General features: G+C 41.7%; 1 protein-coding gene across 1 annotated transcript; it reads right to left on the reverse strand.

Annotated features, from left to right (window-relative positions):
• Positions 1 to 17920: 17920 nt before the first annotated feature.
• Positions 17921 to 24142, reverse strand: RAP2B (RAP2B, member of RAS oncogene family). Its single transcript, XM_025377754.1, has one exon. It carries the CDS (start codon positions 23661 to 23663, stop codon positions 23112 to 23114), a length of 552 nt encoding a protein of 183 aa, XP_025233539.1. The 5' UTR covers positions 23664 to 24142; the 3' UTR covers positions 17921 to 23111.
• Between the last annotated feature and the right edge of the window lie 2008 nt (positions 24143 to 26150).

The raw sequence follows: 26150 nt of genomic DNA on the forward strand, positions 1-26150 counted from the left end.
GAAGGAAGGAAGGAAGGAAGGAAGGAAGGAAGGAAGGAAGGAAGGAAACCAGTTCAGAGTCTTTTTGTCTGGTCAACCTCATAAATTATTTAAATTCTCTGGGTTAAAAAAAAAGAAGAAACATTATCTACATGTAGTATTACGTCAAGGATTATATGAGATTACATTTATATATATACACATATATATATATATAAAACCTGGCACACAGTAGGTGCTAAATAAACCATTGTTATTGAAATCGATTGGTACAGTTGACAGATAAAAGTATCTGTGCATCAACCCAGAAATACAACAGAAGGCCAGGCACAGTGGCTCATACCTGTAATCCCAGCACTTTGAGGGGGGCCATGGCAGGCAGATCACTTGAGCCCAGGAGAAAGAGACCAGCCTGGGCAACATGGTAAAACCCCATCTCTACTAAAAATAAAAGAGTTAGCTGGGTGTGGTGGTGTGCACCTGTGGTCCCAGCTACTGACAGGGCTGAGGTGGGAGGATCGCTTGAGCCCAGAAGGTCAAGGCTGAAGTAAGTGGTGATTGCACCACTGCACTCCAGCCTGGGTGACAGAGTAGACCCTGTCTCAAAAAAAAAAAAAAAAAAAAAGACAATCTGTGAGGTTTGTTGGCCCACAATGTAATTACACATTGGATGCAGAATATGCTATCCATTCACTGACACTCCAAATTTCCTGGACTCCTATTTGCCCAAAAGTGTATTTTATTAAGAGAGAGAGAGAGGCCGGGCGCGGTGGCTCAAACCTGTAATCCCAGCACTTTGGGAGGCCGAGGTGGGCGGATCACGAGGTCAGGAGATCGAGACCATCCTGGCTAACACGGTGAAACCCCGTCTCTACTAAAAAAAAATACAAAAAACTAGCCGGTCGAGGTGGCAGGCGCCTGTAGTCCCGGCTACTCGGGAGGCTGAGGCAGGAGAATGGCGTGAACCCAGGAGGTGGAGCTTGCAGTGAGCTGAGATCCGGCCACTGCACTCCAGCCTAGGTGGCAGAGCTAGTCTCCGTCTCAAAAAAAAAAAAAAAAAAAAAGAGAGAGAGAGAAAGTATGAAACAATTCAGCTGTCATTGAACCGTGTTATATTTAGTTGGTATCCAGACTCTTAAAACGTAACATTCTAGCAGGACACAGTGGCTCACACCTGTAATTCCAGCACTTTGGAAGGCTGAGGCAGGCAGATCATGAGGTCAGGAGATCAAGACCATCCTGGCTAACACGGTGAAACCCCGTCTCTACTAAAAATACAAAAAATTAGCCGGGCGTGGTGGCAGGCTACTCAGTCCCAGCTACTCAGGAGGCTGAGGCAGGAGAATGGCATGAACCTGGGAGGCAGAGGTTGCAGTGAGCCGAGATTGCACCACTGCACTCTAGCCTGGGCAACAGAGGGAGACTCTCACAAAAACAGAACTAAACAAAAAAACACATAACATTCTAAAATTAAATTTGGTTTGAAACCATTCATTGATATTCATAAAATGGGACCTGATTTTGAGTGACACTAAATTTCTCTAAGCACTGACATTCATTTTGAAATGAAAACTGAAGAATTCAGGGTAGTCAAAATGAATTATTAGGAATTAGACATATTTTCAAACTTTTTAATCTAAAGAGATGCTAAGTTTCCAACCTTGCTTTCTTTTGATTATTGAAAACAAAACCTTCTTTTAAGTCCAAATTCTCTACCTTAGAAAACGATTCTTTTTAAAGCTCTTTTCCATAATCATAATTTTTTTCTACAATGAAACCTTTGAAATCCAGAGAAATTATTTAATCTTGAGAAGTTGTCTCATGTGTATCAAAAAAAAAAGTAGAGAAAAAAGTAGAGAACAAGACAGTAATACACTTTCATATATAAACTCACTTGTGAATTACATGGTATATATCTGAGATATTCAAACGGAGGACAATGTCCAGTGAAGACCATCAGCAACACCATGGAACGTATTAGAATTGCAGACTCTCAAACCTATTCAATCGGGACCTACATTTTAGAAAAATCTCTGGGTGACTTACATGCATATTAAAATTTGAGCTACAATGGTAAAACAATGATACACTAATAATAGAAACATCTGGTTCTTTCTTTCTTTTTTTTTTTTTTTTTTGAGACTGAGTCTCGCTCTGTCACCCAGGCTGGAGTACAGAGGTGTGGTCTTGGCTCACTTCAAACTCCACCTCCCAGGTTCCATGATTCTTCTGCCTCAGCCTCCTGAGTAGCTGGGATTACAGGTGCCTGCCACCACACCTAGCTAATTTTTGTATTTTCAGTAGAGACAGGGTTTCAACATGTTGGCCAGCTGGTCTCAAGCTCCTGATCTCAAGTGATCCGCCTGCCTTGGCCTCCCAAAGTGTTGAGATGACAGGTGTGAGCCACCACACCCAGTCCTTTTCTTTTTTTCTTTTTTCTTTTTTTTTTTTTTTACTTTTTGTTCCTTTCTTTCTCTCTCTTTCTCTCTCTCTCTCTCTCTCTCTCTCTCTCTCTCGACAGGGTCTCACTCTGTTGCCCAAGTTGGAGTGCAGTAGTGCAATCATAACTCACTGCAATTTTGAACTTCTGGGCTCAAGCGATCCTCCCACCTCAGTCTCTCCAGTGGCTGGAAGTACAGGCATACACCACCATGCCCAGCTATTTATTTCATTTTTTAATTTTTAGTAGAGACTGAGGTCTCACTATGTTGCCCAGGTTGGTCTTGAACTCCTGAGTTCAAATGATCCTCCTGCCTCAGCCTCCCAAACTGCTGGGATTACAGATATGAGTCATCACCCACCCCCAAACCCCCCACTGCCACCCTGATTTTTATATCATAATAATGAAATCAAGTTGATTCAGTGATGAAACTGCTCTATATACTTAAAAGCTAGGAAATGTGGGCTGAAAGGCACTTCAAAACTAAAATTTCCCCTAAATCTCTACTCGCAGGAAAAGTAGATAGAAGGGCAAAAAACCTATTAGAGATCCATTTCATCTTTAGTTAAAATTCTCTCTTCCCTCTCACTCAGACATCACTTTTCTTTTTCTTTCTAGAGCCCAACAAGCCAATTCCAGAAAACTGAGTTAAATTGCATAAGAAAACAGCTTTCTGTCGAAGTGGGATTACTGCAAACATAGAAACTCTTTTTTAAAAAAGAGATCACCCAATTATCTGGCTTTATTTCACAGGGGGCAGAAACCTTATGCTATTTCTAGCAATGCAACATAGGTACATGAAATAAATTCTTTCAGGCAATTCTAAGAATGCTATATTTAGAGGCAAAATAAACCAGTTGTTCTCAGGATGAAAGCAATAAATGGTCATCCAAATTACTCAAGAAAGTAATACTGAGTTTTTGTCTCCTTTTACAGAGTAGATGATTACCTCAAGTTCTAGAGGATTAGAAATAGTTTAAACTGAGCTCCACAGGAAGTAGGAAATAAGACTCATCATGTCCTACCCCAGAGAATCTGAACAGCTGCTCTTTAATTTGGGAGACTGGGTGATGACTGTGACAAGTCAAAGTGCCTAAGATTTAACTGCGTTGGAGTCTTAACATTTTTTATACCCTATTTGACAAAATGGGAGAAAGGGGAGATTAACTGCAGGGGAGAGGAGAAACCTGAACACAGAGATATTTTCCTTATCTTTTATGTAATAGCATTGATTCCATGGTAGGAAATTAGCACATATATTTAGGAAATGAGTGTGTAAAATATGTTCTCCTCCCTTGATAGGCCATTAATCACTATAGGATTAAGCAAACCAACCATCCAATATCCACCAGAATTCATCTATTGAAACTAAAATACCATCAGGCCACTGCTTCTCTTCCTCATTTCTAGTCCTTCTCAGTGCTCACCTTCAAATCATCAAAATAGTTTCCTTAAAAGACTTGATTTAAAATAAAAGCAATTAAAAATATTTTTAAATGGTCAAAGAAAGTCATTACACAATTCAGAATATATTATTTTCATCTATGTTCAATTTTTCCACATTATCATCTGAAATGCAATTACACAATTTATGCTGAGGGGTCTGAGTTTTTCATGTAATCATTCAAGGATGCAAAGTAGATTACTTAAATTTGGGAGAATCGATCTCCATTCAAAAAAGATTAATATATTTTCTCTAAATTACAGAAATAGATAACTTAATCATGGGTTTATGGGAAAACCACACATACTTTTGAAATAGAGTGAATTATCAGCAAAGAACCCACAGCCTGTTATCTCCACTGATTTGTCTCCCAGTACATGTTTTTATGCTTTTCTCTCAACAAACATGGTCTTTTGTTAGTTTCACAGTCATGTAACAGAGAGGCACCAGAGAGAAATATTTTGTAATTGAGGATCTTTGTCCTCAAAACCTCCTATTATCAGGAAGATAATAAAATATATTATGTATTACCCTTTCAAGGTGATATTGTAATTCAGATGCTACTTTTATGTCCAGATCAGGTCTCCCTACACAGAACGGAGAGCTTGATGGTTCACAGTTGGACTGTGGATGTCAGAAACACGGCTGATTTTGGAATAAGAAATTAAAATACAACATAAAAATGAGACAGATGAAGTATCATAAAGTCATCTGTTCTTTACTCTCCTGTAAGTGTCAGAATCCCTGTTAGATCAAGCAGGCATCCTCTTTCAGAGGTCCCAAAGGCAGGCTGCAGTAAAGTTTATGTTGAACTGGGAATCTGGTTTCATTTCTAGCTTAGGCCAGCTTTGTTAAAGAAAGTCACATTTCTGGGCATTAGTACTACTGTCTTTAACTTTAAATTACTGACTATATCAGTGATTCTCAAATTGCAAACCCTGGACAAACAGCATCAGTATCTCCTGAAAAATTTTTGGAAATGCTAGTTTTTAGCACCCACCTACTTACCAAACCAGAAACTCTGGGCATGGGGTTCGGCAATTTGTGTTTTAATAAGCCTGCCAAGTGATTCAAATGCACTTTTAAGTGTGGAGATCATTGGATTGTGTGATCTAGCCATGTGGTAATTAGCAAGGAGAACCACCTGTTTATGAGCTTGTTACATCAAAGACTGTGCCTCACTTAGTCTTAGAACCTAGAATGCCTCAATGAATGAATGAATGAATGAATGAATGAATGAGGATATCATGTTCATAATTAAGTAATCACATCTCCCCCAAATTCCAATTGCACTTTATGACCATCTTATGGTAAATGTCACTTTTATTAGTTATTACTGTCATTTGTGCATATGTCTTTATCTTGTCTACAAAACAGCCACCATCCATAACAAATTTTTATTTCTGTATCTCATCAAGCAGTGATTCTCAAACACTACCATGAATAAAAGTACCTGGAGGGCAAAAATTATTAGTCCCCACCCCTCAGTGTTTCTGATTAAGTCTGAGGTGGGACCTGAGAATCTGCATATTTAACAAAGTGCTGCTGATGCTGCGGGTTCCAGGACCCCACTTTGAGAACCACTGCCACAACTATACCTCATCAGGTGCATAGAAAATTCCAGTGTGAGGCCAGGTGCTATGACTTACGCCTGTATTCCCGGCAATTTAGAAGGCCGAAACAGGCAGATCACTTGAGCTCAGGAGTTAGGGACCAGCCTGGGTATCATGGCGAAACCCCATCTCTACTAAAAATGCAAAAAATTAGTTGGACGTGGTGGCATGCACCTGTGGTCCCAGCTACTCAGGAGGCTGAGGTGGAAGGATCCCTTCAATCTGGGAGGCAGAGGTTGCAGTGAGCTGAAATGGTGCCACTGCATTCCCACCTGGGTGACAGAGGGAGATCCCATCTAAGAAAAAGAAAAAAGAAAGAAAAAAAATAAGGGAAGAAAGAGAATAAAGGGAGGGAGGAAGGAAGGAAGGGCAAGAAAGAGAAAATTCCAGTGCGAGAGTGTTATAACACAAATTTGAATGGTTAAAAAACAGCAAGTTTTTAAATATGATTTAATTTTTGATATACAGCTTTTTCAGAATCATATCCACTATATAAACCAAGGCACACCTGCATTTGGAAAACCAGTGCAGAAGAAGACACAGGTCTATAAAACAATGCAGTATACTTCTCTCTTCAAAATTCTGAAACTATTTTGACCTTGCTTTTGACAACTGTACAAAAGTTTAAGTCCAATTAACACTATAATTATGAGTATTGCCATGCCAAACTATAAGTTTTCAGAACGGATAAAGGAAAGAACAACCTACAACTTTTCTCTTTTTTTTTTTTTTTTTTTTTTTTTTGAGATGGAGTATCACTGTCACCAAGGCTGAAGTGCAGTGGCGCCATCTTGGCTCACTGCAACCTCCGCCTCCCAGGTTCAAGCAACTCTCTTGCCTCAGCCTCCTGAATAGCTGGGACCACAGGCATCCGCCACCACGCCTGGCTAATTTTTGTATTTTTAGTAGAGATAGGGTTTCATCATGTTGGCCAGACTGGTCTTGAATTCCTGACCTCGTGATCCACCCGCTTCTGCCTCCCAAAGTGCTGGGATTACAGGCATGAGCCACCGTGTCTGGCTACAACTTTTCATTCTAAACTATTTGCCTGAAGTTGACGCAGAGCTTTGAAATACAGGTATTCTAATTCTTCCAGTAATTGTAATTTATTTTTAGTGCTGCTGTCAAAATTACTTTCTTTCCCCTTATCACTAATTTTTCACTCATTCATTCATTCAACAAATACTGAGTACTGACTTGTACCAACTTCTGTTCTAGACACTGGAGATAAAAGAGTAAGTCAAAGTCCTTGCCCGTGTAGGTTTAACTTCTAGTGAGGGAAATACATAATAAAAATCATTCAGTATCAGCAGGACTCAGTGGCTCACGCCTGTAATCCCAGTACTTTGGGAGGCCGAGGCGGGTGGATCACTTGAGGTCAGGAGTTTGAGACCAGCCCGACCAACATGGTGAAATCCCGTCTCTACTAAAAATACAAAATTAGGCTGTGTGCAGTGGCTCACACTTGTAATCCCAGCACTTTGGGAGGCTGAGGTGGGCAGATCTCCTGAGGTCAGGAGTTCAAGATCAGCTTGGTCAATATAGTGAAACCCCATCTCTACCAAAAATAAAAAAATTATCCAGGCATGATAGCGGGTACCTGTAATCCTAGCTACTCTGGAGGCTGAGGCGGGAGAATCGCTTGAACCCGGGAGGCAGAGGTTACAGTGAGCCGAGATCACGCCATTGCACTCCAGTCTGGGCGATGGAGCGGGACTTCATTCCAAAAAAAAAAAAATTACCTGGGTGTGGTGGCATGCACCTGTAGTCCCAGCTACTCGGGAGGCTGAGGTGGGAGAATCACTTGAACCTGGGAGGTAGAGCTTGCAGTGAGCCGAGATCGTGCCACTGTATTCCAGCCTGGGTGACAGAACAAGACTCCATCTCAAAAACAACAACAAAAAATCATTCAGTATCTATAGTGTCTAGTGAGCTAAGAAATCTCATTCATGAGTTCTATACATCATGAATTTAAATGTGCATTTTAACATCATTTTTCCTAGTTCAAAACAGTAAAATATTATGGCTGCAATTCTAAGTAAATACTTCAATTACTTAGCAACCTACCTGTTCTTAATCTGCAAATTCTACAAACACCACATTGCCTTTGACCTTCCTCAACCTTCTGTTCTTAAGAACTACACATTTAATCTAAGGAAAGATATGTTTGAATATATTGCATATATTCACTATGGCATGAAGCAGACAGTTATGTAAGAAGTGAATTATGGTTGCTATGCAAACCATAACTTAGTATTTTGGACAAAAGCTTTAACACTATTCAAGTGAACTATATATTTTTTTTAAATACCAAAAGAAAAATACACTGAAATATCAATTTTTTAGATAATAAGTTTCATACAGATTTCATCTTTGCTCTAAAATGAACATAGGATCATGACAAACGAGAGGCAGGACTAGATTGCAGCTCCAACTTGGACAGACAGAGCAGTGTGTGGAGGCTCTCATCATGAATTTTTGCTCCAGAATGACTGCAGGAATAAATCAGGAAACCTGGGGGACCCATAGGCCCCATGAAGGAAACAGATTGCTCCTGCAGGACCCGGGAAACACCCCAAATACTGTGCTGGTATCCACGACCGAGAGACCCACAGATGGTTCACCTCACAGGACTCTGTGCAGACAACCCCCAGTACCATCCCGGAGCCTGGTCGACTCGCCTAGTGGCTAAATCCAGGAGTGAGATAACACTCATTACAGCTGGGCTCTCAGGAAACCACATCTATAGGAAGAGGGTATGAGTATCACATCAAGGGAACACCCCGTGGGACAAATGAATCTGAACAATAGCCTTCAGCCCTAGACCTTCCTTCTTGCCCAGGCTGGTCTCAAACTCCTGAGCTCAAGTGATCCTAGCCTCAGCCTCCCGGTGTGCTAGGATTACAGGCATGAGCCACCACAACTGGCCTGGTTTATTTATTTCTGCTGTATTATCTACTCTATTCATTATACAAAATTGTTTACACCATGCCATTCTGAATACATTTCTTATGCATCCCTACTGGCCAGTACAAATCAATTATTAATAATTCTATTACTTGTATTTAAGAAGGCAAATATTTTGCCAAAATTATCACCACCTTGATCAATGCAAACAACTACACAGTGACTTTAGGGAATTTGCATACATTTTTTTTTTTTTTTGTCTTACTCATAAAGTGATACTCTTCTGAGTAAAAAAGTTTAAACAAAAATTATAAGTTTGCTATAAAATATAAACAGAGATCATAATACTTTTAAAAATATTACATTTAAAAAATAATAATTAATCAAAGGGTGAATTTCATTTCCTCTGAAACTGTTGCTTTGAAAATTATTCCCAGGGTATAAAAAGTAAATACAAATAATGACATTATAAAACATCCTGCACAATTGTTTGTTTTCAATTTAATACATATATTTTCTGGGCTACTGGATACAGTGATTCATAAGTTAATATTTTCTCATTATAGAATTTTTATTTATTTATTGTTTGTTTGTTTGTTTTTAGATGCAGAGTCTTGCTCTGTCGCCCAGGCTGAAGTGCACTGGTGCAATCTCAGCTCACTGCAACCTCCACCTCCCAAGTTCAAGCAATTCTCCTGCCTCAGCCTCCCAAGTAGCTGGGATTACAGGCATGCACCACCACACCCGGCTAATTTTTGGGTTTCACCATGTCAGCCAAGCTAGTCTTGAACTCCTGACCTCAAGTGATCTGCCTGCCTTGGCCTTCCAAAGTGCTGGGATTACAGGCGTGAGCCACTGCACCCAGTCTAGACTTTTTAATTAGAAAGAAAATACAACACTCCTCAAAGCCAATAAAACCTAAAGATAAGGAAAAAATGCTGCAAAACAACACAGATGATTACGAAAGAAGAAAACAGAAAAAAAAAAAAAAAACAGGAAATCTGTTTTCTCTCTGTTAACTGTGATCACATAACCAATCAAATCTTATGTTTCCCAGTCAACATAATAAACAGGCAATCTACATAACGTGAGAAAATATTTGCAAACTATGCATCCAACAAAGGACTAATATCCAGAATCTATAAGAAACTTAAACAAATCAAAAAGAAAAAAACAAATAACCCCATTAAAAAGTGGGCAAATGACATGAACAGACACTTCTCAAAAGAAGACATATAAATGGCCTACAAACAAAAAACAATGCTCAACATCCTTAATCATCAGAGAAATGCAAATTAAAACCACAATGAAATATCATCTTACACCAATCAGAATAGCTATAATTAAAAAGTAAAAAAATAACAGATGTTGGAGAGGATGTAGAGAAAAAGGAATGCTTATACACCATTGGTGGGAATGTAAATTAGTTCAACCTCTATGGAAAACAGTATGAAAATTTCTTGAATAAGTAAAAATACAGCTACCATTCTACCCAGCAATACTACTACTGGGTGTCTATCCAAAGGAAAAAAAAAAAATTGTTTGACACCTTGGCTCAGTTTGGTGGCTTGTACCTATAATCCCACTATTTTGGGAGGCTGAAGCAAGAGGACTGCTTGAGCCCAGAAGTTTGAGACCAACCTGGGCAACATAGCAAGACCTTGTTTCTACAAAAAATTAAAAATAATTAGCCAGGTATGGTGGTACATGCCTATAGTCCCAGCTACTTAGAGGCTGAGGCAAGAAGATCGCTTGAGCCCAGGAGTTGAAGGCTGCAGTGAGCCATGATCACACCACTACACTCCACCCTGAATGACAGAGGGAGACCCTGTCCCCCCTCCAAAAAGAAAAAACAGGAAACCTGCACTTGTATGTTCACTACAGCACTGCAGCACTATTGGCAATAGCAAAGTCATGGAATCAACTTGTGTTCATCAACGGTGAATTGGATAAAGACAATATGGTACACATACACCACGAAATACTATGCAGTCATAAAAAACAAAACAAAACAAAACATAAAATCATGTCCTTTGCAGCAACATGAATGCAGTTGGAGGCTATTAAGTGAATTAATGCAGAAACAGAAAATCAAATAATACATGTCTAACTTAAAAGTGGGCGCTAAACGCTGGGTATACATATACATAAAGATGGAAACAATAGACACTGGGACTCCTAAAAGAGGGAGGGAAGGAGGGAGGCGGGACCTGAAAATGTATATATCGGGTACTACATTCAGTAGTTGTGTGATGGGTTCACTAGAAGCCTAAATCCCAGCATCACCCAATATACTCATGTGACAAACCTGCATCCTCAAACATGAATCCCCTGAATGTAAACTTTTTTAAAAATTGTTTCCATTTTCAATTTATACGAAGACATTACAAATAAAATATTTCTACCTACATCATCCATTCTAATACAAGACTATTCCTAAATTTGAAAAGCAAGTTTTAGTTACTCAAATAACTCATTTTAATCAGTTTTTTTATTGTAAAGAATTATTTCATTTATTACCTAACTTGCTTATAAAAATTATTCTGGTTGGTTAGAACCTTTTGGTGGACTTGAGATTGTTCTTGCTCATTTACAAAACTTTGGCCATGCACAGTGGCTTAGGCCAGGCCTGGTGCCTCACGCCTGTAATCCTAGCACTTTGGGAAGCCGAGGTGCGACGATCACCTGAGGTCAGGAGTTCGAGACAAGCCTGGCCAACATGATGAAACCCCATCTCTGCTAAAAATACAAAAATTAGCAGAGCACGGTGGTACGTGCCTGTAATCTCAGCTACCCGGGAGGCTGAGGCAAGAGAATCACTGGAACCCGGGAGGCCGAGGCTGCAGTGAGACGAGATAGCGCCACTGTACTCCAGCCTGGGCGACAGAGCGAGACTCCATCAAAAAAAAAAAAAAAAAAAAAAATCTTTGACATTCACTATATACTAGGAAAGTTTCATTTCCAAATGTGCCCCCTGTAAAACGTAGAATCATAATTATCCCGACAGGTAGGGTGGCTAATAGTGTGATTGCTGAAAGCTTACTAAGAATACGCTGCATAGGTTTTTTAAATGTCTATTTCATTTAAAACGTAAGGACAAAAACCATGTCTGATTCAGAGTAAATTAAAGATCCATGATCATTGAGTTAATTCCACATTAACGAACTTGCTAACAGTATACTTAATAGTGTATTCCAGGGGTTGGCAGCCACCCTGTATGTGCTAACCACAGGCTGTCAGATTCGAGGCACTTTATTACAATGCAATCACCAATCACCACTGTCTCACTGCCCCCTTCTTGACAGCCTTGCTGAGAGGTTTGGGCACCGGTAGGTGTGTGAAGTTAAGCAGCAGGAGTCGCCCTGGACACACTCAGTTATTTGTTAGGAAGGATGGGAGGGAGGGGAGGGGAGGGGAGGGGACAGAAGGGGAGAGGATGGAACGAGCTAATTGTAAAAACGAAAATAAAGAAGGACAGAATGCATAAAGTGCATCCTTTCTATCCCAGCAAGGAGGTCAGGTATTGAATAGGAGCCTGGAGTGGGCAGGAAAGAGGCTGTGAGGTGAACTGGAAGAAGATGAGTAAAGGATGAGCACCTTCCAACTGTCTCCCAGGGAAGACTTCAGGGGGCAGGAAACAAAACTGCAACATAGTTGCTCTCAACCTGCCCTTCAGGACTTCTCATGCTTACACACTGGCCTCTCTGCTTAGTCATCAGGCTTCCCAGAGATAATCTCTGGCCATCCAAATTCATCACCCCAACCAGAACACACTCCTCTTTTGAATATTCCTTCTCCCTCCAGGGAACCAAAATTTCCAACAAATGTTAATCCCTGAATACTATGTGTTTCTCTTAGGTGTGGATTTAATGAACTAACCAAAGTTATATTGTCAGAAGCACAATAGTGTTATAGGCTGGGCGTGGTGGTTTATGTCTGTAATCCCAGCACTTTGGGAGGCTGAGGCAGGCAGATCACCTGAGGTTAGGAGTTCAAGACTAGCCTCGCCAACATGGAGAAACCACGTCTTTACGAAATATACAAACATTAGCCGGGTGTGGTGGTGCACCTGTAATCCTGGCTAGCTGGGAGGCTGAGGCAGGAGAATCACTTGAACCTGGTAGGCGGAAGTTGCAGTGAGCCAAGATTGCCCCACTGCTTTCCAGCCTGGGTGACAGAGTGAGACTCAGTCTTAAAAAAAAAAAAAAAAAAAAAAAAAAAAGCGTTATTCTTTTTAAAGAGAAGCATGAATTGGAATGCTCTGGGGTAAGGGAAGTCTTAACTGCTGCTAGTTTACTCTAGGTTCAAACCTCCTCTCTGGTTTATGCCTCCTTCATCCACACAAGGTCTAGTTTAGAGGAGTGGTTCTCAACCAGGGACTATTTTGCCCTCCCCCTTCCCAGGGGCAATGTCTGCAGACACTTTTGGTTGTCACCACTGGGGTGGGGAGGATGGGGGTGGGGAGGATGATACTGGCATCGAGTGGGTTCAGCATTGCCAGGGCTGCTCCTGAACACACTAAAATGCCTAGAAATTACCTAGCTCAAAATGTGAACAGGGACAAGGCTGAGAAATCTTGCCTTGAGTCCAATTACAATTGACTTGAGTCCAATAGGAGCCTGGATACAATAGTCCAACTACAGCAGCAGCATCACTGCATCCCATAGGCTTCTTCACCTTTGGCCAGGAGAAGCCCTGAGCCTCAGTCTTGAGTTACAGCAGATCACAAATTCGAACACAAGGAAATCTGGTATTGGAGGAACATAGGAGTGGAGGTGTGAGCTGAAGAACAATTCCACCTCGGCCTGCAGTTTATTCCCCCTTCTCAGCTCCATCACATTCTTATGTCTAAGCAACAAGAAAACAGCACAAAGACCTCCTGCTGAACGCTAACAAAATGATTCAGAAAAATACTTCATTACCCTTACCACTATTTATACTTCCTCGATAACAAAAAAGCTGGTTTGTTCAAAAATGCAGAAAAACAATTTTGCTTCTTAGAATAGGTTTTTCATTGTTTTCTCTGCCTTTCATGATACGGTATTTTCTTAGAGATGCATTTAGCTTATTTCTCATTTTTTTGACTTCAGCACAAGATTAGTGAGGAAGAAGAGATGGTCTGCAAATATCTTTCCACAGTTCGAAGTATATTAAGATAAATATTCCTACAATCTAATTCATTTTCTAGAAAACTTCATTCATCAGTTTTAAAACCAAAACAGAGCTTATGCTCAAACCTAAAGGTAATGTCTGTTTAGGAGGTAATGATCTCTGGTTGGATCTGTCTCAGTCTGCACCTCAAATATAGTGGAAAAATACGTCCAAAAGCACATTTATATAGCCATCCGTTAAACAGTTCTTAGTTTTTTTTAATCAATTGATGTGGATTACATTAGAGAACCATTTGCATAAACCGGATGTAGACGAATGAAATGATACACAAAAGAAAAAAAAAAAACAGGTAATATGGCTAAATAATTATTTATTTATTTATTCTGTAGAAACAAGTTCTCTCTATGCTGCACAGGCAGGTCTTGAACTCCTGGGCTCAAGCAATCCTCCTACCTTGGCCTCTCAAAGTGCTGGGATTATAGGCGTGAGCCACCACACCCAGCCAGTATGACTAAGTAAAGATACCTAAACTCAGTAAAAAACTCAGGGCTCAATACTTTTTCTACTCCATGAGGAATAATGTTGAAATATACTTGTAATTCTATTACCTACTAAAAAGGTTAAATTCAAAGCTATCTAAAATAAAATTTAAACTATGTTTTATTGAAATATATATTCTTATAGGATTATGCTAATACAGATCTCTATAGAGTCTCTTTTCCTGAAGAAGAGATAAATCAATGTTAGCCTCTAAAGAGAATATATATCTATTATATTACTACATATATTAAATAACATTAGAACATTCTGAGTTCATGAATAACCCGATTTTGAAAACTTTATAAATAGCCAGATAACATATAAAATATTAAAACCCTTACTCAAGCTATGAAACTTCAATAAATTTGCATTTCATAGATAGTTCAATGGCAGTCAAAAATTTTTTTAATTAGGTACCTTCACATAAACGATTCTGCTACCCCTACAATTCTGTAACTTTCCACATTTAAAAAGCATGTTGTTAAATTCATGAGATAGGTTACACAAAATGGTGACTAGAAATCATCTTGCAAACCGCAGGAAGTTAATAATCACAACCCCACCCTTCAATTCATATGGCTTTACAGTAACTACTATTACTATTATCTCTTCCAGCTTGTTACCCAGCATTTCTTTCTCTGCGCTGGTTGCTTTCTTCCAGTAAGCATTAGAGAGGTAAGAGAAGAGCTTTTGTGTAAAATATTAACTTAGCAAACTTAAAACGTCAACTCAACTCTTTGGCACACTCATTTTTACAAGATTATCTTTTTCAAAAGAAATATCTTGTCCTGAATCTTCTTTACATGAAGAACCCGTAAGCCAGTGACTGTTTATTTCTTTGAGAATATAACCTAAATTACCCTTTCCTTTGGTTTCCTCACTAAAGAAAAACATAAGTGAATAAATTTTATTTTATTTTTTTATTTTTATTATTATTATTATTATTATTATTTTGAGACGGAGTCTCGCGCTGTGTCACCCAGGCTGGAGTGCAGTGGCGCGATCTCGGCTCACTGCAAGCTCCGCCTCCCAGGTTCACGCCATTCTCCTGCCTCAGCCTCTGAGTAGCTGGGACTACAGGCGCCCGCCACCACGCCCGGCTAGTTTTTTGTATTTTTAGTAGAGACGGGTTTTCACCATGTTAGCCAGGATGGTCTCGATCTCCTGACCTTGTGATCCACCCGCCTCGGCCTCCCAAAGTGCTGGGATTCCAGGCTTGAGCCACCGCGCCCGGCCAATAAATTTTATTTTACTTTTTTTTTGAGATGGAGTCTCATTCTATCACCTAGGCTGGAGTGCAGTGACGTGATTCCAGCTCACGGTAACCTCTGCCACCCAGGTTCAAGCGATTCTGCCTCAGCCTCCTGAGTAGCTGGAATTACAGGTACCTCCCACCGTGCCTGGCTAATTTTTGTATTTTTAGCAGAGATGGGGTTTCACCATCTTGGCCAGGCTGGTCTTGAACTCCTGACCTCGTGATCCACCCACCTCAGCCTCTCAAACTGCTGGGATTACAGGTGTGAGCCACCATGCCCGGCCTTGTGAATAAATTTTATAAATCTGTTTTCTTCATGTTTTCCTCTTCCCTTGGACATGAAAATATAAAAGTAAAATCATTTCCTCCTTGTAAGTGTTCAATTTTAGCTAATCTCAAAAAGGAAGTTGAAAATGATGCAGAAAAGTAAATAAAATGACAATCTTATTACAGTTTCACATACAACAGAAAAATTATTATTTAAAATTCATGGAATCCATTTTTATTTATAACTTCCACATACCTTTCAAAAAGGCCCAGTGTTCAAAAAATTTATCTACTCTATTGTCTGCCAAGCAGCCCCACAGTATTATAACTGATGACACATGTAGATGTGCTTTTCCATATACTATTATTGTTTAATATACACTACTTCACAAATTATAGTGAAAAAGAGCATAAAGCTGTTGCACTTTCAGCTGACTTTCTCTTTTAAGTATTAGTGCTCACAGTACAGCTATTAATAATAGTATGTGCTCAATAAGTGTTGAATAATCAATGAATCAATTTCAGCTGCTTACCAACTTCCACTGCAACAATATTCTTAACAATTAAGGTTGGTCTCAAGCCGTCTGGGGACACCTGTATTCACAAGCCATCAATAGTCCTTCTCTTTTCCATTTTTTAAAAAATTTTGCTACCTTTGCGATTTTTCACAATTACCACAAATAAACCAACCACATTTTCAATCCTCTGACAAACTTAACCTCACATAATTTTGCAAGATAATTCATTTTAAAATGAGTAATTTTAGTCAATTAGGCAAGAAAGAATGCAAATAGTTGTCTCCTCCAATTTATAAAACAGATCAACACTCATAATTTCAATAGTCATAAGGCCATTTTGCTTTTCCTGCATGTCTATACCACTTAGCCATTTCTGCTTCTCAAAACAAACCATTTCACTAATTAAGGCTTTAGAAATTGTCACTCCTGGCCAGATGCAGTGGCTCAGGCCTGCAATCCCAGCACTTTGGGGGACTGAAGAGGGAGGATATCCTGCGCCCAGGAATTTGAGACCAGCCTGGGCAACATGGCAAGACCTTGTCTCTACATCTTTTTTTTTTAAATAAAATTATCATCTTGGCCGGGCGCGGTGGCTCAGGCCTGTAATCCCAACACTTGGGAGGTGGGTGGATCACAAGGTCACAAGGAGTTCGAGACCATCCTGACCAACAAGGTGAAACTTCATCTCTACTAAAAATATAAAAATTAGCCAGGCGTGGTGGTGCGCGCCTGTAATCCTAGCTACTCAGGAGGCTGAGGCAGGATAATCGCTTGAATCCGGGAGGCAGAGGTTGCAGTGAGCCGAGATTGCCCCATTGCACTCCAGCCTGGGCGACAGAGCCAAACTCCATCTCAAAAAAAAAAGGCCGGGTGGGTGGCTCATACCTGTAATCCCAGCACTTTGGGAGGCCAAAGCGGGCAGACCATAAGGTCAGGAGTTCATGACTAGCCTGGCCAGTATGGTGAAATGCTGTCTCTACCAAAAATACAAAAATTAGCCGGGCGTGGTGATGATTGCCTGTATTCCCAGCTACTAGAGAGGCTGAGGCAGGAGAATTGCCTGAACCCAGGAAGCGGAGGTTGCAGTGAGCCCAGATCCCACCATTGCACTCCAGCCCGGGCAACTAGAGCGAAACTCCATCTCAAAAAAAATAAAAAATTATCATCTCAATTGTTTTTTCCTTCTTTAGTTTAGTCCTAATCGTTATTAACCAGGATTAGAATGAACTATCAGATAATTCTGATAGTCTTATATATGGCAAATAAATTCATAGTATAGGACACTTTTAAAATATATTATTCCAATATAAATATAACCCTAAAATTAAAACAGGTTCATAAAATCAAGTATTAGTCCATATTAACAGTAGTAGAAAAAACCATAAAATGAAAGCCAAGAAAAAAATATACTGAAGTCAGCGTTTCATTGTACTATCACCAGCAATAGCCTTTTGATTATGGAGTTCCCTAAAATTGTCATAGATCCCAAACTATCAACCATAAATGTCTGTAACTTTTGTTGAAAATGAACCTTAGAACAGCATATAGGAATGTTCCTTTATCAGATGGGCAAACTAAACTTAAAAAAAAAAATTTATTTCTGTGTAGTTGGAATGGAAGACATAGCTCCAAAGACAATCTTAATAAATTTATCATAGGTAGGGAAAATAAAATCCTACCATTCTTCAATCAACATTTTTTACCTTCTAATAGAATAGTTTCAGATGTAACACTCCATGTTCCATTCATTCAGCAAATAGCTATTAAGCTACTACAGAGAGCTGTAGACTATTGTGCTATGAAAATGACAGTAACAATAACAGGGTTCAACAAAAAAAAATTTTCACCAAAAATATTTATTATTCTTGAGACAAAAGCAAGAAAATAACTGAAGTCCAGGAAGCGTTAAAAATGAAAATGGAGATTTGAGTAAGGGCCTTTCTTCCCCACCCAAGCATGATATTATTCTTAGCATCTAAATAGTAGCTATTACTCCCTCAGTCTATAAACTGGTACTAAACTTTCTAAATTGTAAAAGAGAAATTTGAAGTAAGCAATCCAGTACTTGTAATTAGATCTACTATTGTTTCTTTAGAAGCCCCCCAAACTGTCTTTAAAAACCCACATCTGTAACATAAAGTTCTGGCACCTTCTGAGGGAATTAAGATGCATAACAAAAGAAGCTGCAAGATACACAGTTTTGTGGTATGCATTTTCCCAGAATGGATTACAGTAGAACTAAATGAGAAGGAATTAACACCTGGAAATCTAAGAAATTGAGCACACACATACGCATATGCTTACCATGATCTGAAGATTTAAATTCTCTAACACAATGATTTTTAGAACCCTTGCCATGAAAACTTAAAATCTTTGTTTTTTAATGTTGAAGAGAAGACAAATACATTAAAGTGTCCCCTTTTATTGAAGACATACTTTTCAAATTTTTTTTCCCTAGGTTGGGGAGAAGGGGAATGTTGATTCTGATCACTTAGGCTATGCCTCTATTCTAACCACATTTTCATTTAAAGTCAACTTCTGAATTAACATTGAAAACCATAGTCAAAATGTTGCTGTAATAATGTGAAAATGATAAAAAACTACCCGCCATGCTTATTCTATTTCACACACAACAGTTAGTCTTAGTATAAATGGTATATGTCCTCTTCAGCTGTAGATTTCAATAGAGATTATTCCCTAACTGAAGTAGACAGCACTCCAAAACGTGTGACATAAGTCTGTGTCTCAATATCTAGGTGGCTCTCAGTATAGTACTAATTTGCAGTTCAGTCTAGATCACTGGTTTTCAAAGTGTGGTCTCTGGAACAGCAATAACACAATCACTTGGAAACTTGTTAGAAATGAAAATTGAGACCCTACCCGAGACCCACTGGATCAGAAACTGGAGGAGGGTCCCAGCAGTACATGTTTTAAGCTCCAGGTGATTTTGATATATGGTCAAGTTTGAGAACTTTTGGACTAGATGATCCCCATAGCCTTCTCAAAGTTTCAAAATCCTGTTAATAGATAAAGATCTCACCTAGAACTAGCACTCTGTTCAATTAAATGCATCGAATCATTCCTAATAGTCTGCATAAAATACTGCAATAAAAAATACCACGTTATATTAGTATTTTAAAATTTACTATATTTTCACAGACAAAATTTGTATTAGCAAACTTCCCCCAAATAAGACACTGTGACAAATGTTTGGTATCATTTTAACAGTGATCATCTCCAAATTAAATATTGGTTCCCTTTATACTTATAATGCAGGAACTTATTCTGGCTGTTGCGGAAAAAACAAAAATCTATGCTCTTACGACAGTTAAGGTGCTTCTATTTCTCAAGACCAGCTGCTACATATAGCTTTCTGTTTCTCATACCCCCTGTGAGAAATACTAGAATATGACCCCAAAGAGGGTACAATAACAAAACTACCTGAACAGATCAAATAGATCAGGCATTCTAGGATTCCCAACCACAGGAAAAAGTAATCAGGAAGCATGAAGTCCCATAAATTTAAAGAATTCTATCCCCAAATACATCTGGTCCCAAAATGTGTTTCAATGAAGTCTACAACAGTTAACAACATGGAAATTGTTCTACCAAAGAACCATAACTCTCAAAGACTAGAGAGTGTTAGACTTAAGATAATACCTTTAACTTTCCTGAGGCTATTAAAAAAGGAGGACAAAAATAACCCTTTTGACATAACATGAAACCTGGGTTGACTGTCAGAGACCAAAAGGAAAAGCTGTTTAAAAACAGCAGGGGTCAAGTTTAAAAGTCAGCTTTTGCTCCCTAAGATAAAGACTCCTTTCCCACCCAATTTCTGTTTTGACAGGTGATTGCGGTACAACAAACTCCGCCCTCCCTGACTCACTTCCTTTAACACTAACTTTTTCATTGAAACAAATGCTCTTATCTCTTCACACCCTAATACCAGAAGGGATTCTTAATAGCCAAAGAATCTAACGTATTCTTAAAAATATTTTTAAGAAAAAAATAGCAGTGTTCTAATTTCTGTCAATTTTACCAAGAAAATATGGGATAAAATCAAAAACACTATTTGCTTGCTTCAGGCAAACATAAAATTGCTTTCATTAAGAATCCAAAAAGCATTTATTTTACAGTACTTAATAAAAGCATATTAAAATCTTCTGCTCTGCCATCCTAGACCTATAAAGAAGCCCTCCACGTGACTAAATCCTGGGCGAAGCTGATTAACACACCCAGCAATGTATTTCATTTCCAATTTTCCACTTTCAAATATTTCGTCAGTATATACATTTCTTAGATACTTGGCAGCATTTTATGTCAAAAGGTTTCCAAAAACTTAAAAATAAAACACAAGACAGTCAAATGCCAAATGCCTTTTCTTAAAAAACCCTCCAGACATGACTTCAGCATTTTTAACACTTTGGATCTACTTTAGCAACTAAATTTATTCAAATACAAGAATGAATCTTTGCAAAGGCATAAATTTATACAGAATCTTTTAATTTCTACATTTAGAATATTGATACTATTGTCTCCCAATTGTGTTTGATATCAAACTTAAGTGAGATCAGAGTGGGAAAAAAAAAAAATGGCAGTAGGACCATCGCCAGGCAAAACTTCTATTCTTCCTCCATTGCTGGAGTACCAAGATGCCTCCTGGGCAAAAACAAAAAAAGCAAAGCAAAAACACACACACACATTTTAAGGCAAGATATGTTAACACAGCTTTAAAGAAACCTGTGGCCTGTAATTTCTTTTGGTTTTGTCAAGGGTATAAATCCCTTTGTCAAGACTCTTCAGATTTCAGCTGCACTTCATAGACCTAAGGTATACCAAGTACTCTGTTGATATGTATGAACACGTTATATTACTAAGACCACCTTAAGAAAAATAAAAAAAAAGCTCACACTGCCTCCTACTGTTAAAAGGAAAAACTTATGAGGTCAAATATGGTCCAAACTGCAGGGTGTAAAGGAGAACAAGGATATTATCTTAGCCTGTTTTCTTTTAAATCTATTTCCAAATCAAAACCTCAAAAGGGTTGAGACAGTGTCCACAACCTACTCAAATGTACTGCAAAAAACATCACTAGGTATAACTTAAGAATTGAAAACCATCTTTCCCAAACATGTTTTCGACTTGATGTGTGATATAAACATGGGGAAAAAAGGAAGAAAAATTTTAAAGCGCCATCCTACTTTGCCAGATGGATGGTTACTTTCCCAGATCTAAGGCAATTTTAATAGATGGGTTCTCTTGTTCCCTACCTACAATGAGGTAAACTGTTCCACATCAGATCAGATTCAAAATACCTGTTCATCTTCTAATCAGATGGTAATGGCCATACCCAGGGCTTCCTCGACCTTGATGGTTTTCTCCAAATTTAAAAAGTTGGGAGTAGTGTCATCCATCTTGTCACTGAGACACTTCTGTCTTTAAAATTTCACAAATAGCTCGGGAGAGTATCATGCACCTACCCCATCCACCTCAGCCATGATACTGTATTAAATCACTGAATATGAAACACAGAAACACAAACAATAGTTTTGGGTTTCTTTAAAAATGACATTTGTATTAAAAGTCTTAAAATGAAGAGACAATGATTAAACGCATAAAATTAAAAATTACAATTAGTTAGAATTGGTACATCGCAACAGTAAAATTTTGCTCTTTGCTTCTGGAGGAACACCCTACAACAGGTAATTTAAAAATTTAAAAATAATATAAAAGGGGAGCTAAATACCTGAAAACTTAAGCAAAATGAAGCAAAAAAAAAAAAAAAAAAAAAAAGGAAACAAATTCATTGCAAGAGATGGAAATTACATTTTAAAGGCTGAAAATAATAAAGAAATTCACTAAACAACAGGCCCTATTGTCCTGGCTCCTTCTGAAAGATTATTGAAAGGAAACTGGGAAGTGGTTTGGGGAATAGCAGATTCTGGGATATGGTGGGAAGTTCACAGGTTGGCACCGGCTGGAACAGCTGAGTTTTGAAGGCACTCTGCAGACACAGGGGTGCTGGGGGCCCTGAATCACATTTACAAAGTCTTTGTACTGTATTTTAAAAAGCTAGTCATTAAAATCGGTTACTGCCAACCAAAAAAACAAAAACAAAAGGCTAAACTTAAAACACACACATACCACACACACACACACACACACCATAGTACACACGAAAATGTGCAGATCTGTAACATTTTTTTCACAGCTGATTAAAAAAAAAAAAAAAAATACTACCGTTCTCCCCCAGACTCCCCTTTGATACAGTAGGTAAACAAAATAGATTTTTTTTTCCACAAATATCAGCAGACACTTTCTGGCACCCCACACTGTATTGGCATCAGTGTTAACAGTCCCAGTTCAGATGTGCAATACTTCAGATTGGATACACTGTAACAAGAATCCAACTTTGCATAGACATCCTCAGAATCGCAATCAGTCATGGGGTTGCCCTTCCAAGCTGGCAGAAAAGGAACCCAATCTTAACTTCCAGCTACTCCTGGAAAACAAGGAAAAAAACAAAAGTTTCTTCCTCTCCTCCTGCTCCTTCATATGGTTCTCCCGGACTTCCTTCCATGTATTTAAAACTTGGAACTAGAAAAACGGTTGTTGACCAAAAAAAAAAAAAAAAAAAGAAAAACCATTTCCACCTTCTCCCCCTCCTTTTCCTCCACCCCTCCCCCCTCCCATTTTTTTTCCAGGCTGAAACTTTTGCTTGGTGGGTGTCAAGCTGCCGATACTGCGCCCTAACGGCTACTTAAACGGGGAAATATGCATCAACCAAAATCAGGGAGAAACGTACATGCTGCAAAGAACCACATTTCCACCAGAGTATCGGATGGGCAGGACGGGACACCCCCTCGGGTACAGGGTGGAGGCAGGGGACGCCGGCCGCGGAGGCCAGCCGGGCTCCCAAGACACCCTGGCCAATGCAAAGTGGTCTCCAATCTCAAAGCAAGAAAGAAATCACATTTAGAGAGTCGGATGCGTTTGGCTTTTGTGCGCAGAGCGCTGCCGGCGCGCGGCGGCCGCCTCAGAGGATCACGCAGGCCGAGCAGCAGCCCTCATCGCCGTTGGGCTGCGCCGCGTAGTTCATCTGCCGCACGATCTCGGCAAACAGCTCGTCTACCGAGGCTTTGTTTTTGGCCGACGTCTCCATGAAGGGGCAGCTCCACTCCTCAGCCAGGGCCTTGCCCTCGCCGTACGAGACCTCGCGCTCGCCCTCCAGGTCCACCTTGTTGCCCACCAGGATCATGGGCACGCGCTCGTACCGCTTCACGCGGATGATCTGGTCCCGCATGGGCTTGATGTCCTGGAAGCTCTGCTGGTTGACGAGGCTGTAGACCAGGATGAAGCCCTGACCGTTCTTGATATACAGGTCCCGCATGGACGCGAACTGCTCGGTGCCCGCAGTATCCAGGATCTCCAGCACCGACGGCGACGAGTCCACCTCAATCTCCTTGCGGTAGAAGTCTTCGATGGTCGGGTCATACTTCTCGATGAAGGAGCCCGTCACGAACTGCACGGTGAGCGCGGACTTGCCCACGCCGCCCGAGCCCAGCACCACCACTTTGTACTCTCTCATGGCTCCGTCAGCGCTCTCGCCGCGCCTGCCGCGGCCCCGTCGGGGCTGCGCGCCGGAGAAGGCTGGGCTTGGCGGCTGGACTTCTCTTCCCCTTCCTCAGCTCCTCAGGAAAAACCCAGGAGAGAGTAGCCCAGAGAACGCAGGGCGGAAACCACCGAGCGGGGGCCGGGCGCCGGGCCGGCCCGCGGCGGCGGCGGCGTGTCCCTGGGGCGCGGGTCGGGGCCCCGCAGCAGTCCGCGGCGGCAGCAGCAGGAGCCCGGGCGGCGAACCGGGAGGACAATGCCCGCAGCCTGCGCGAGGCGATGGCTGGAGCTCCTAGCTGCGGCAGCCCGGGAGGGCGGGGAGGCGGTGGCGGCGGGCTGCGGAGGTGGCTGCTAATTGCGCGTCGGGACGGGACGCGCGTGGCATGAGTCCCCGCGGAACGTGCGCCCACCGCCGCGGCCCATCGCGCTCTCTCCCGCAGCCTCTACTGGGCGAGGGCTTCCTACTCGCCGCGCGCAGCCCGGCCCTCCCCTCCCCGGCGAGCATGCCCAGTGCGTTCCGGCCGCGCCTTACCCAAGCGGCCGCTCCTGGTTTTCCGCGGGGCCGGGAGGGGGCGGGGATGTAGGCGGGGCTCCGGATTTGAGTCCAGTTTGGGGAGTGGCGCGAGTTAGGAACTGGCTGGGAGATGGGGTGTGTGCGTACAGTGGAGCGAGGAGAGCGCTGTAGGGAGTATGCAGGCCGCTTTCTTTTACAGCTGTGGGAGTGGTGGACAAGGGCGGCGGCTCTGCGAGAAGCATGTGGGTGCGGCGGGCCGCCTCAGGATGGAGTAGGCTGTGGTCTTGCCAACTCCCGTTATCAAAGGCCCAAGGACGCCATTCACCCAGCCCGGGGCGGGCGTGTGTCTGGGGCCGGAAACCCGAAGTCATGTGGGTGCCGTGGAATGCACGAGCAGCCGGCGGAGCATCCCGGCCCCATTGATTTTTCTACACCGTTCGCCACAGAAACGCTACTCTGTGCACTGCAGCCTTGCACAAAGAAAACAGGAGGTACTCCAAGCCTGAGATACTGTCCCGATTAGGAAAGGGGTAGCCTCTGGTACCTGCAGCTCTCTCGGGGCAGGGTCCCGCGGGTCGTACCCACCTCCCCGCTCGGGTGCGGTCAAAACCCGGAGACTAGATTACATCCCAATCCAGAAGTCTCCGGGCGCCCGCAGTTAGTTCAGGGCATGCTCAGTCGCAGAGCAGGTTTTTGGGCTTGGAAGTAGGAAGCTTTTGCACCACACACCCACACTCTAGCTCAAATTACCTCTCCCAGACGCCGCACTCATTGGTCTCGGGACGCGAGTCTCACACCCCTAAGTGTTGTTGATTGGCTGCCGCCAAGGCTTTATCAGTTTGGGGCGCTTCATTGGCTAAAAAGTAGCCTCCGCTCGCGATTGGTTATTTATAGAGATTGAGAGGAGAGGCGGAGGCACAGCTGTTCTTTCTCCGCTGCTCCCCCACCCCCTGCCTCCCACTTCCCCAACCCAGGCGTTTTGAAGTAAAAGTGAAAAAATAAGAGGCATTTAGGCTGAGAGCTCAGAACTAAATATAGTTCTTTGTTGGTGTTTTCGAGAGAGTCTGACTCCTCGGTTTCCAGTCACGACTGCCCCTCAAAGGGAGCACAAAGGGCTAATTACAGGTTTTGGTCCGCAAGAAACCTCAGAGTTGCCAAGTTTTTTTGCAGGGAGTGGGAGGGGGGCGAGGAGCCGAATGGGCCACTTGGAATTCGTTTCACCCGGAGGGGTAGGGGAGTGTCCAAGCTTGCCTCAGAGGAAGCGTCTTCGCTGGCTGGCGGACAATCGCTAGACTTAGCTGGGCTGGCGCTCCCGGGAGGTGCGAGGGAGATGCCCCGACTTGTTCCGACTCCCTTGCTCCTCTCTGAGGAGGGATGTCAAGACCTGTCTGCAGGCTGAGCGCGGCGGCGCGCGCCACGGGTGTGGGGTGGGGAGGGAGGCGGTGGAGCTGCGTCAGCGCTGGCTCCCAGTCCTGATGTCACTGCTCCCTGGTTTCACCGTCAGCATTGGAGGGTAAACCTGGGCATGGCTAACACTTGGTTTCAGTTCCTAATGCCGCCGTGACTCACACTGCGTTTGCTAGTTAACCTCCAAACCCCTGGCCGAAGATTCTTCAGCGCGTCTGCAGCGTGAAGTCCTTGGGCACCGAACCGGGCGGGACGTGGGCTGCCCCTGATTCCTTGGGTGGAGTGGGTGGTGCCCACACCCGCGCCTCACCCCATCGTTTAGTGGAGAGAGGAGACTTTCACCTTGACTGTCAGAGTGCTTGGATGTAATGAAGCTTATATAATTCTCCAGAAAAACCTCTCAGAGGCAAACTCGCCTAAGCTGGAGAGAACCCTGCCAACATTCACCCAATATGTAATGTCCGCCAAGCGTTTTACATGTACTGTCACTCCTCATAATAATAATTATTTACCCATTTTAAAGATGAGGAAACTGAGGCTATG

Source organism: Theropithecus gelada, chromosome 2 (genome assembly GCF_003255815.1).
Source record: "Theropithecus gelada isolate Dixy chromosome 2, Tgel_1.0, whole genome shotgun sequence".
Classification (NCBI taxonomy): domain Eukaryota; kingdom Metazoa; phylum Chordata; class Mammalia; order Primates; family Cercopithecidae; genus Theropithecus; species Theropithecus gelada.